We start from the raw sequence: 13,057 nt of genomic DNA on the forward strand, positions 1-13,057 counted from the left end.
ATCAGATGAATGTTTTCTTTAAAAAATTCTGTTTTCCTATAGTTGGACTGTCATATAATGCAACTGTAGAAGATAACGAGGTTCTTTGGATTATTTCCCTTAAAACATCGAAAGAAGTCATGGTGGAATTGAGAGCAGTCTTGGGTAAATGAGTCTGTTCTTTGGGTGAACGTTCCTTGTGCATCTGCTGTTTCCCACGCGTGGGATGTGGCCAGAGACACAGAAATCTCTGCCCTGGTCTCTGCCTCCTGGTCTCTGCCTTCTGTTGTAGTAGCAGGAAAGCTGTTCGTACTTTGTGAGCAGTTTGACAGCATTAAATGTACATGGTCATTCTACTTTTTTTTTAAGAAATTTTCTTCAGCTCTTGGTAACCGGTGCCACAGATGTTAATCCCTATTATTGCTAACTTTTCTCCAGAGATGGAATGTTCAGTTTCAATTTTCCTTTCCAAAATCTATTCATGTTGTTAAAACAGAGGTTTCAGAATAACTACAATTTTAAGAATTTCTTTCTTTCTTTCTTTTTTTTTTTTTGGCATGGGAATTCACAATTTTCAGGAGGGATAGAGAGAGTTATAAAATGTTCTTTTGTGGGGTAACGTACAGAAAAGGCCAGAAAATTGGAGAATAAGTATCTGTCTCTTCATTTTCTTCCTGGAGCTCCCTTTTCTTACAGGGCACTTAACATGGGATTAATGTCGTGTCTTTAAAAGGAGGAGAACTGCAGTTCAGAACTTAATGTTGGTGTTTTGTGAAAATACAAGGAAGGAGCCCTGTGTGCGACACTTTGGAGAGCTTGGTGCTGGGCAAGCAGGAGGCCCTTCTCTGTGGCGGCCTGATCCTGTTCATCCAGTGCCGTGCCACACTCTTCCCCACACCTTTGTGTGCAGGTAGAAAGAAGAATGCAGCAGCACGGAGTTGTTGGGAAATAATCTGGCACCTCAAATATTGACACACCAGCATAGATCATATTTATGACTCCACTGGGAATGTCACAGCAGTGATTTAAGTGGAGGCAGTTGTCTCTTAGGGCACCTGAATTATGACTAGCTTTAAAATTCTTAGAACCCATCGGAGGCTATTGTTTCTGAAAGTCTACATTATTTAAGCATTCTACACCCTGTCATTATAGGAGATGTCAGAATAGTAAAATCTAATCCTAGACTTATATGTTATTGCAGCCCTTTGGTTTTGTAGCTTTGCAGACTTTATAAATATGTCAGTGTCTGTGGTCTCCACAGTTGGGCAGTCAGAGGTGAATATCATTTCTCACATTTTGCACTGAGGGACCGGAAATCAAAAGAAGTTTGCTTTCACAAGGAGGCACCGACAGAGCCAGCCCTCGGGCAGAGCAGCCCCCACCACAGCTCAGCCTCGGCTGTACTGGGCTGCACTCCTCACACTGGCCTCTGGGCAGTGGTGCCTCAGCAAGGATGCAGGTCAGGGAGAGAAGCCGGATCCCTGGGACTGCTGTGGAGAAGATTAGGAACATGTTAGTGCTCCTAGACCATCTAGCACATCACATTGCTGTGAGCACATAAGGGACTCAGTAAATACCGGTGCAGTTGGCTTAGGAATTATGCCCATGGGTATCATTAGAACGAGGTTCTCAGCTGACAGTTGCCCAGCATTTTCATTTTGTTTTCCCTGCCCTGCCACCCCACTCGAGCCCCTGTGCAGGGAGCCAGCGTCTCCCAAGACTGCACCCTGCACACACACAGAAGACGTCTGATCGTGCAGCTGTGGCCTTGGCCCCAGTCTGGATCTTGTTGCATTGAGGAGAAAACAGCTTACTTGAACTGATTCAGCCAAGCCAAATTTAGAATAAACAAACATTTTAACTATCCCTTTTTGTAAGTTACTAAACTGCTTTGTAACTAGGCTACCCTTAATATGAGCAAAAAAATAATACTAAAAACATTAATTGTAAACTATAAAATCAGTAATTGTTACCATGTAAAAAAATTTGGGTGAAGGGGATATATTTTTACCCCTTCCCAGGGTTTAGCATAGAGAAAGTAATGAGTGTTTTACTTTGAATCAGGGTCTCACGGGGGTGATTTTGTTCTTCCTTCCCACCAGGGAACATTTAGCAATGTCTGGAGGCATTTTTGTTGTCATTACTGGGGTGGGCAGACGGGCCTGTCGCCAAGTGGGTGGTGGCCAGGGAGGCTGCTGCGTGTTCCGCAGAGCACAGAGCAGTCCCCCACGGCAGAGAACTGCCCAGCCCCAACTGTCGGCAGTGCCGAGCTTGAGAAACCCTGCTGTGAACTGTTAGCTTGATTTGCTGGCCTTTACAGAGGATCAGGTTGTATTTAGTTCATTCAGAGGTGAAATTAATACAGTACTTGCAATTCTTCTTTGCGTTCTGGACTTGGCCTTGGTACCCTAAGTTTGGGATGAGCTCTTGCCATGTGTCGAAGGCCCAGATTCAGGCAGCTACCAGCAACAGCACCTGCACTGTGTCCTCAGTGGCAGCATGAGGCGAGAGGAGCTGACATGATAGTAAGTGCACAGGATTGATTGTTTGAGGGGAGAAAGAGTAAAGATGTAGCTTGGAGGATTGGCCGTGGTGGCATCATTTGGGATCTTGCTGGAAATGCTAATTCCCAGGCTCCCCTCAGACTTGCCAAAACAAAATCTGCAGTTTAGCAAAATCCCCACGTGATGTATGTGCTTGTAGAAGTTTTAGAGAAGCACAGGGTAAACATTTTTCACTCTCGAGGAAAATATACCTTGCTTCAAATCGTGGCTCTGACTCTTACTAGCTGCGTGACCTTGGCCCAGTTACAGAACCTCACTGCACTTTAGTACTTTGGCTACAAAATGGGACAGTAATATCTCCTATTTCATGGGGTTGTTGTGAGAATCTGACAAGCTTATTTGTGTCAAGGGCTTGTACGGTAAAAGCTCAACAGACTGTAGCTAATGATTGACAAGAAAAAGAAGGTAAAAGTAGAGGACATTTGGGAGGCAATTTGACTTAAACCTCACAGTTGTCATCAAACAATGGTTGTATTCGTTGCAGATCTAATTTCTCTGAACACTAGAGCTTCTTCAGCTTCTGTAGAAGTAGTCCTTGTCAGCAGCCCAGCTGGCAGAGTTAGGGGTCTGGGGACAGGCAGGCCAGACTGCTAGGAATGTCCCAGCACCTGGCCTGCCTTGCACCTGCTCTATGCATTGACATTCAGAATTTGAACAAAATGTGGGAGGAATTTTCAAGACACTCAGGAGGAGAAAGGCTGTGGTAAACACGAAGGCTGAGATTAGAGGAAGGAGACTAGGTGAGGTGAGCCCTTGTTTCACTAGTAGGTTTGTATTCTTTTTTTTTTTTTTTTTGAGACAGAGTGTCACTTTGTTGCCCAGGCTACAGTGAGTGCCATGGCGTCAGCCTAGCTCACAGCAACCTCAAACTCCTGGGCTTAAGCGATCCTCCTGCCTCAGCCTCCCGAGTAGCTGGGACTACAGGCATGCACCACCATGCCCGGCTAATTTTTTCTATATATATTTTTAGTTGGCCAGATAATTTGTTTTTATTTTTTTAGTAGAGATGGGGTCTCACTGTTGCTCAGGCTGGTCTCGAACTCCTGACCTCGAGCGATCCACCCGCCTTGGCTTCCCAGAGTGCAAGGATTACAGGCGTGAACCACCGTGCCCGGCCCACTAGTAGGTTTAAGTATGACCAGGTCAACCCCGCGTGACACTCCGCGGGGCCTCCCTCTGTTGGCTGGGCCGGCCCCAGGCTGCCCCGGTGCACACGGAAGTGTGTTCATGTGCTGCCCTCGCTACCACGCCCGCACCTGCCACGTCGGCAGGACATCTCACAAGAATGAGTGGTTGGAAACGAGGATCTTTTGCAAACCAGTAGGAGTATAAATGCTTCCAGTAAGAGACAAGGCAGAGCTGTAATCATAACTGCAGTATCCACAGAGTCCCAAGAGCCAAGATGGTAAAAGAAAGGAAAAAAGGAAAGGGCTCAAATGGAAGGCTTCTAGCTGGGGAATAAGATTAAATAAGAATTCAGACTAAAATTCCTTTTAAATAGAAGGATTAAACTATTTCATATTCAGTAATGACTAATCCTGAGTGTACAAGCTTTTTAGGGGGAAGGGGTTGATTTTTCTGTGTTTTGCTGGAGAACATTTTTCCATCTTTCGTTTTAATCAGAATAGATTCGCATTATTTTTCTTTAATTTTTATTTTAAAAATGTTTATTGTCACAAATTTAGAAGATACAGAAAATAAATGAATAACAGCACATGTAGACCCAACACCTATTTATCTCGTATTGGACAGTTAGGAAGCACGTGCTGGCTATCAGCAGCTGTGCATAGTGATGACCAAAGCCCTGTTGACAAGGCAGCAAGGTTCTGCCTTGCCAGGGCTTGCAGTTGAGTGGCTGAAACTTCGATGTATTTCTTTCCAGTATTTTTGTTGTGCCCTTAATGAATATATGATAGCAAACAATAAGAGCTAATATTTATTGTGTTCTTACTATGTGTTGTGCCCTGTTCTGGGTGGTTCTTATCCATGTGTTAATTCAGTCTCTTTCAACAAGAGAGGGAGGGAGGTACCGTTATTCCTACTTGACAGATTGGGAAGTTGAGATAGAGAGAGGTGAAGTAACTTACCAAAGATCACAAAATCAATAAATGGCAGGGCCTTAAAACCCTGGTAGCCTAACTCTAGAACCTGTCCTATTAATCATGAATCCATATTGTCTCTGATATTTATAAAATTGAGATGATACTTTATAGACAGTTTTGATTCCTGCTTTTTTACTGAACATTACACAGGAGCATCCTCCTGTAACATACATAAGCCCCCCAAAGATGTAGAATTTTCATTTATTTGTTTGTTTAATAGGACCATAATAAGACTCTCTAAAGCTCTGTAATTGAGAGCTCTGTACTTAAATGCTTACAGGGATTATCAGGCATGCTTATTAAATATTTTTAAATCTAGTAATTTTAAGTTACCAGAGTTAAGTTGTATAAGTCACTTTAAGAAATGAAACAGTTTGTAGCCTGTGTTTGATCTCATAGGTTTCATAGCAGGAAAACAAATCCAACTTTAGATAAAGATAGTAGTCAACACTGATGGCTGTTCTGGAAATTGAGTGTTATGTGGAATTTGTGTTGATCTGTCAACTGGAAGAGATTGTATGTTGTATTATGGGTGATTGTGGGGCTCAAGTTGCCTGTGAAGAGTTTTTCAGGGCATGTGTTAAGACCATGATTTTATTTACAAAAGTTCAGTTTAGATAGATGCTCCCAAGAGTCTGTGGCATCCCATGAGGTCCAGTTGTCCAGGAACTTGTGCTGCTCGTCATAGCTGGTGTCACAGTGCGTGAGCGGGATGTTCTCTGTACATGTCTGTACGGTATTTGGGAGTTATGGGAACATTGTACCAGCAACATAGTTTCTGCAGTTGAGAAAGGTACAGAGATTTAAACTAATAAACAGAAATTTAAAAATTGATGACATAGGAAACATTTGAATTATAGTGAGATCCAGTGAGAAGCAAATGGGCTTCTGAGTCAGGCAGACATAGGCTGGAATTCCAGTGTCCCTGCTTACTTACTGCATGACCTTGGGCAAGTGACTCCACCTTTTTGAGCCTCAGTTTTCTTTTCAGGCTAATATCTGCCTCCTGGAGTTGTTGTCAGGATTGAGTCTGTCTGTATAAAATGCCCAGCACTTGGTAGAGGATCTGTTAATGGTCACTGTTACTACTTACTGGCTATAACTGTGTTCTAATCGCCTTTCAGAATACCTAGCCATATAACACAGTGGTTAAGAACACGTGTGAAAGCCACACTGCTTGAGTGCCAGTCCTGGCCCTGCTGCTTCCTAGCTATGTGACATTGGGCAAGTTACTTAAGCTCCCTGTGCCTCAGTTTGCTTTTCCGTAGAACTGAATAATCATTGTACCTATGTCGTAGAGTGGTTGTGAGTATTAAAGAAGTTATTATACATAAACCCCTTAGAAGAGTTTGGTACACAGTAGACACTAAGAATATTTGCTGTTATTATCAATAATACAGTTATTAAATAACTTCAGAAGAAGAGAAAAATATTATACCTTAAAAAGTAGGTATCTTTAAATATTTCCTCAGCTACTGCAACTTTTGCTTATTAGTTTATTTCAATGTATATTAAAACATGAATTTTATCACATAGCATGGTTCAGTGAAAAATAAAACATGAATTTTAAATTTGGTGATATTATGTTTTATCTGAGTGAGCAGAATTTCCTAATTTAGCACTATGTTTGAAGACATATTTTTTGTTGAAAATGACCACTCTGGGATGTCCTTTTCCCTCTGCAGATTATTCAGAGCTGGGAGAGCTTCCGCCACGATCCCCCTTAGAACCAGTTTGTGAAGATGGACCCTTTGGCCCTGTACCAGAGGAGAAGAAAAGGACATCTCGTGAGCTTCGAGAGCTATGGCAAAAGGCTATTCTACAGCAGATACTGCTTCTCAGAATGGAGAAGGAAAATCAGAAGCTACAAGGTTGGTTTGTCATTTTGATATTAAACGGGCTTGATGATCTGATCTTGGCTCTGGAAAGAATCACATTAGACATAAACATGCTGTCTTTAAAAAAAAAAAAAGCAAGACAGGTTAACATACATATCTATCCTAATCTGTGTATATATAATATCCGTTTACTTTTTTGAAGTAATGTTAACACTATTTACTTTGTGTAGATTTAACAATAATCTCACCAACTATGTTAATTATTCCTATATGATCATTAATTAGCATAGTATCTAGAACTTCTGAGATACAAGCTTCAAACTTAAGCTCTAACCCTCTGAAAGGTGTTTTTTTTGTTTTTTTTCCTATCTCTTTTTTATCCTCAGCCATAGTCTCTGCCTGTAAGTTAGGTAGGAACTGATGCTATGTAAGTCATTATAGTCATAGTTTGTAACCTCATTCTATGTGTGAGTTGCAGGTAACCTGAAAAAAATTAGCTGAGTTCTACCTGTGCTGATATCAACAGTATAAAAATATGATGCAATCTTTGAAAGTTGAGATTTTGTTCATTTTCTGTTTCCATACCGATACATAAACCATAAAAATACTATTTTCAAAGTAGCTTAAGAAGCTAATAAGTTTATGTATCATTTGGAAAGAGCAGGGGTCTTAGGGTGTAGACAGCTGCCTGGCTATAAAGTAGTGAAAATTTTGAGCAGGAAGTCTGAACACACATTTTTTTTTTTTTTGAGACAGAGTCTTGCTCTGTTGTCCAGGCTACTGGAGTGCCACGCCATCAGCCTAGCTCACAGCAACCTCCAACTCCTGGGCTTAAGCAATCCTCCCACCTCGGCCTCCCGGAGTGCTAGGATTATAGGCATGAGCCACCATGCCCGGCCCTGAACACACTCTTTCAAAGGGAAGCTGTAGCAAGTGGTTTAGTGACACTGCTATTGCCCCAGAGCAGTTTTCGAATTAGAGTACATTTCATTCATCATCATCCTTAACTGCAAATTTTTGTCTTTTAATTAATGACCTTGTTTGTATGGAGCTGAAGTTCATTAAGACACCAAATCTTTTGAATACATTCCAGTATGTGTTGCGTCTCATGAGGTCCAATTGTGTAGAGCCTCTGCTGCTCTTCCTGGCTGGTGTCACAGTGAGTGGTGGGTGTTCTCTGTGTACATCTACGAGGTGTTTGTGAGTTATGACAACACTGTGTGTGAGCAACATAGTTTCTGTGGTTGAGAAGGGTACAGATTCATGAAATATAAAAAGATAGTCCCTATATGTATATCATTTTGACCAAAACCAAGAAGTGGAATACGGAGTAAGAAGACCTTTTGATATGGAAGTAGTCTGACAGCTGGAATGGGCTGCTTATGAAGGTAGTAAGCTCTGTAGGAGGCAGCACTGAAGCTGGGTGAGGAGGGTCCTCCGGTCAGGTTGCTGTGGAAGATATGGCTCAGTGAGGGGAGTTAAGAGTAGATGAATGCTAAGTTTTCTTCCAACTCTATTTTTTTGCCACTTTCTTGTGTGTTCTTGACGGTAATTCTAAAAGCAGATGTCTAAAAGGTGTTTGATGGTGATGGCATTACTATAAATATCTTAAGCTAAAGGAGCACAGCATTTATTATATATTCATGTGTATGTTGGGATTTTTGTTGAAAAGCAAAAAGGCAGCTATGTTCATCATGCAGGTCATAAACCTTCATGCTTATGCGGGCCAATCTTGCAAACAATAGCCATGTAGAGTCAGAGCACAGCTATAAAATGGGAATGTTGCTGGCTGGCTTCTTGGGAATGTAATTGATGAGGCAAGATCAGTACAGCACAAAAGCAGAGTACATACTGCTGTGCAAATGATGACTGGACAGTTTTCTAAGGTTACCTGGAACACCTTGCCAGGTGTTTTATTAAGTTCAGTGGTCCTTGCCAGCATTTTTCTACTGCTTCCTCATTTCATCTGGCTTCTTGGCAGTGTTCAGTTCTTGTGTTCTTTTATTTTTACTGCTTGATTTAATTTGTTTTCCTTGTCTCTATAAAGTTCAACATAAGTTTATCTTTGCATTCAAAGCACAATAAACTTGCTTAATATAATATAGGAAGCATTAGTCCATTGTATCAGTGTGTACACGAATACACACTAGTGTGTACACTAATTCTGAGAAAAATAATCAGCAATAAGGGCCGATTGCTTAAAAATTTTTAGTAAGTTTTGTAGGGGTATGTCAAGGGTGGGGGCAGAATTCTCATTAAATACAGAAGCATGATTTGACAGGAACCAACCAGGGAGTGCACAGCAAGTCCTCACTTAATGTCATCAACATGTTTGTGGAAACTGCTACTTTAAACAAAATGTATAACAAAACCAGTTTTACCATAGACTAATTTATTTTTAAAAAAGAATTAAGTTCCTACAACATGTTTCTGGTCACAAAAAAAATCACCAGACTTCTAAATAAAGATCCAAAACACTTCTAATAGTAAGCATTAAAGTAAGTGTGAGCTATACATATATTTAAGAAAGATTAATAAGAACAAGTAAGATAGTTATTTACCTGCTTATTCTAGTTGGGGGTCTTGGGTGGCCAGAGCCTATGCCTGTACCTCTGGGTGCAAGGCAGGAGCCAGCCCTGGACAGGATGCTGTCCCATGGCAGGGCAACGCACACACACCCATACCCAGCCTGGGACCGTGTGGACATGCTGATTAACCTGCTGTGCACATCTTTGGGACGTGGGAGGAAACTGAAGTACTCAGAGAAAACCCACACAGACGTGGGGAGAAATCCACACAGTGACCCCAGCTGGGAATTGATAGTTTTTCTCCTCATTATAATAAAGCAACATTGATCACAACGTTATTCAAGCACCTGCTGTGCTGTGTACCTGGAGAGAGTCACTCTATTGCTTTTTTCGGGGGAGGTGGGGGTTTCTTAAAGGAAGGTTAAATTGCAACTAGGAGTGGCTCTTGAAATTGATCAAGGATTCAAGCTGACTTGCACTCTCTTTGGGAAAGAAATTAGAGGAAAATGTATGAGGAGATTCTTTCTGTAGGTAAGTCTATTTCCTGTCTTTTGAATATATGGATCAAATGCTTATTACTACTCTGGAAGCACTGCATCCTGGAAGGACCCAAATCATGTCATTAAACTCTACCTCACTCCATTGTAGACACGTGAAAGCTGAAGTGATTTCCCCAAAATCAAACAGCTAATTTACAGTGGTGTTGGGACTAAATGTATCACAGTCCTCTGCTGTCCCCCCTCTGCAGGGCCATCTTTTCCCTAGTTTCAAATGACTGAAGTTAGGCCCGAGCAGCGTGTTGCAGCCCAGCGAGGCTCGCGGGACCGCGGTGGCTGGGCGTGCGCAGTCCGCATGGCGTCGCCCGCTGCACTCGTTCACGCCACTCCCTGTTTTCTGCTTGCCTTAGGTGAAATGATGTGGTGACATTAAATTTTGAATTGCAGTTGAAGGTTTTTTGATTTTAAAAAACCTTTCCCCCGAGTTAAATAATACATGTCTATTGTTAAATAAATATATATAGAGAGAGAGAGTGTGGTTTTCCTGAAATCTCATGTGTGTGTGCGTGGGGGGGTCATTTACAATTGCAGAGCCTCCCAGCTGCTCAGCTTTCCCTTTCTGAGCTTTCGAGAGCTGGTGGCAGCTACAGGGGAGTTCTGTCTCTGACAGCAGTTGTCAAGAGAGCAGAACTGGGGACACAGTAGCCACAGCCCACCCTCCGCAGTGGGCATAGATCAGACGTGAATGTTAGTCACGAGGTCCAGGTTAGCTCAGGCATTCATGTTAAATGATAATAAATATTTTAGACAACTTTTTACAAAATTACATTTGATCTCATTCAGTCACGTTTCCCTTTTCCCCACAAGCTCATGAGCCACGTGGGTTGTGGGCACTTGGGAACCTGCGGCCTCAAGGCCACATGTGGCCTCCAGATCCCCAAGTGCGGCTCCTTGACTGAATGCAAATTTCACAGAACAAATCCCTTTATTAAAAAGATTTTTTCTGTAAAATTTGGATTCAGTCAAAAGGCTGCACGTAAGGATCCAGAAGGCCACACCTGGCCCTCAGGCCCCCCCGCCCCTGGTTGACGTGGAGTCCAGATGTTTGTGGCGGGTTTGCACCATCTACCTTGGTTAATAAGGCATTTTGGAGGCCACTGACTTTAGGCAGCAGTGTTGTCGGCATGCTGAAGCAGCAGGAGGTTGCTTGGACCAATAGGCAAATACGTGGAGTAAGCCTTTTCAGCTGAATCTTCTGGCCTGTTTTCGGTCTGTGTGCAGTCCTGTTGACTTCAGACTGAGCTCCTCATGTTGCCTGCTGGGCTGTCAGGGTGGCCAGGTGTGCTCTCAGCAGAACTCGCTGCCAGAGAATGCGCGTCGGCCCCAGGGCCCGGTGCTGCTGCCGGTGGCTGCTCAGCAGGGCTGGTCCTGAACCCGCTTGCCGCAAGGGTTAGCTCAGCTCTACTGACATTCGTTGTGTTTTCTCATAGCCGCACACACACACAAAATCTAGGGTTGGCATTTTTTTAAAAATGTGAACTCCAGAGATGTAGGGAATTGTCTAACAGGACCTTGAAAGTGTATTTTTCAAAGTAAAAGAACAAAGAGTAAAAATGAGAGGTGAAGCACCGTGAAAGTTGAGAGGACAGCAGTCACTCGGCCACCTCCTGGCCAGTAAATAACCTTGGGCACATCACTGCCTCTCTGACTTCAGCGTCTGTGTCTGTGACATGAGTGGTTAGACTGGGGAATCAGTGTAAACTGGCTATTTAAAGTTTTCCTTAATTGCCTCTCCCCCCTCCCCCCGTTCGGTGGTAATTTGGGTATAATTCTTCATGCAGCTTTAGGTTGAATAAGTTTGGTAGGAAACAACACCTATCTTCATACATTTGAAAGATGTCATATGAAAGGAGTAGATTTATTCTGTTTTATTCCAGGAAACAGAAATGGAACCAATGAAAGAAGCTACCAAAAGGAGGTTTGGCTCCAAATAAGAAGGAGCTGTCCTTAGAGTCCCTCTTCCAGTTTAGATGAAAAAATTTTGTTGAACTCTTAACCATGCCAGGTATTGGGAATTTTAACACAGAGCTCCTGCCTTTGAGAGTTTTGTGGTGTAAAGGTAGCTGTGACACTGGAAAGATTTGGACACGTGTGGGGTGTATCTTAGCAATAGAGCCAACAGGACACACTGAGAGTGAACGGGGTAAGAGGAATCAGACACTGCCTAGGTTTTTAGCATTGTCCAATGCAAGGAAAATGGAGTGGGGCAGGATCCCGGCCTTTGATTTGGATCTGTAAGCAGGGATGTATGACACAGCACCGATAACCGAGAGGCAGCCAGGTGCAGCATTTATTAATGTGTTCTTAAATGATGTGTTCTAGCCTCTGAAAATGATTTGCTGAATAAGCGCCTGAAGCTTGATTATGAAGAAATCACTCCTTGTCTTAAAGAAGTAACTGCAGTGTGGGAAAAGATGCTTAGCACTCCAGGGAGATCAAAAATTAAGTTTGACATGGAAAAAATACACTCAGCTGTTGGGCAAGGTAAGCTTTATTGGTAATCATCTAGCCAACCTCACCCCTTGTGGATACCTGGAAAGAAGTGTGGAATAAAAAATTTTTAAAGTCTAATTTTAATGGCCATGTCTCTTCCTTTCATCACATCTTTACTTAATCTGTTTCGAGATATCTTAGTTAATTGACATGAGTTTCATCACCTTTCATGATTCCTCTTAATGAAAATTCCCAGAAGACCAGGAGACAGGTAGAAGACAGGAAAACCCAGGGGCTTAGTTGCCTGCAAACTGGATAAAAATATGATGATATACTCTGAATTAAATAGTAAACTAGAAACTAACTGTGTGGCTTCTCTCTGGGTGCCCTAGGGAGGCAACAGAGTGTAGAGCACAGACTTCAAGCGGGTGGTCCTGAGCTTAGATCTCAGCTGTGCCACTTCCTTTGCAGTGTCATCTTAGACAAATGACTTAACCCCTCTGAGCCTGTTCCACATATGTAAGGTGTGGATCACGGTAGTGGTGGTTGTGAGCAGCACACGGCCTGTGTCTGCTGTACTGTAAGGCCTTGCAGAGTGGGCACTGTTAGCTGTTTTTTCATTGTGTTCTGCCAGTCTGAACTGGTCCAAGAAGAGGTAAGTACAGGACTTGACACTAAGCATTTGGGAATGTTTCCAGCAATTTGACACAGTGATCCTAATAAAAAATGTGGACTTGTATTTTGACAGTCTGTTTTTCTAATTCATTTTTACTGTATTTTACAAAAATATCAGTGTGTGATGGATTGGAATAGTTTGGGAAGCACCATTTTAGAGCTTAACTTCAGTGATTTAGTGTGCAAGTAAAACAAACAGTGATTTCTTTGAAAATGAACGTGTCTGCTGGCAATAGAAATCCTCTGAGTCTAATCTAATTTTATTGGTACTGAGTTCTGATTGATCTAGTCATGAATAACCAGGTGTTGAGAATAAGGGTAGCAAATATGTATAATTCTTACAGTTTTCTTCTAACTTTATCAGTTGTACGGTGGAAGAAC

The 13,057-nt window shown here is 42.3% G+C and overlaps 1 protein-coding gene across 7 annotated transcripts in view; it reads left to right on the forward strand.

The window, feature by feature from the left end:
* The window catches only part of TBC1D1 (TBC1 domain family member 1), a 200,581-nt gene that overhangs the window by 155,816 nt on the left and 31,708 nt on the right, over positions 1-13,057 (forward strand). For all 7 annotated transcript variants that reach the window (XM_045550515.1, XM_045550512.1, XM_045550514.1 and 4 more), the window contains 2 exons: positions 6,331-6,516; positions 11,891-12,052. In XM_045550515.1, coding sequence (XP_045406471.1) covers positions 6,331-6,516; positions 11,891-12,052 — 348 coding nt within the window. The remainder of the gene's footprint in view (positions 1-6,330; positions 6,517-11,890; positions 12,053-13,057) is intronic.

The sequence above is a fragment of the Lemur catta genome, chromosome 4, assembly GCF_020740605.2.
Source record: "Lemur catta isolate mLemCat1 chromosome 4, mLemCat1.pri, whole genome shotgun sequence".
Taxonomy (NCBI): domain Eukaryota; kingdom Metazoa; phylum Chordata; class Mammalia; order Primates; family Lemuridae; genus Lemur; species Lemur catta.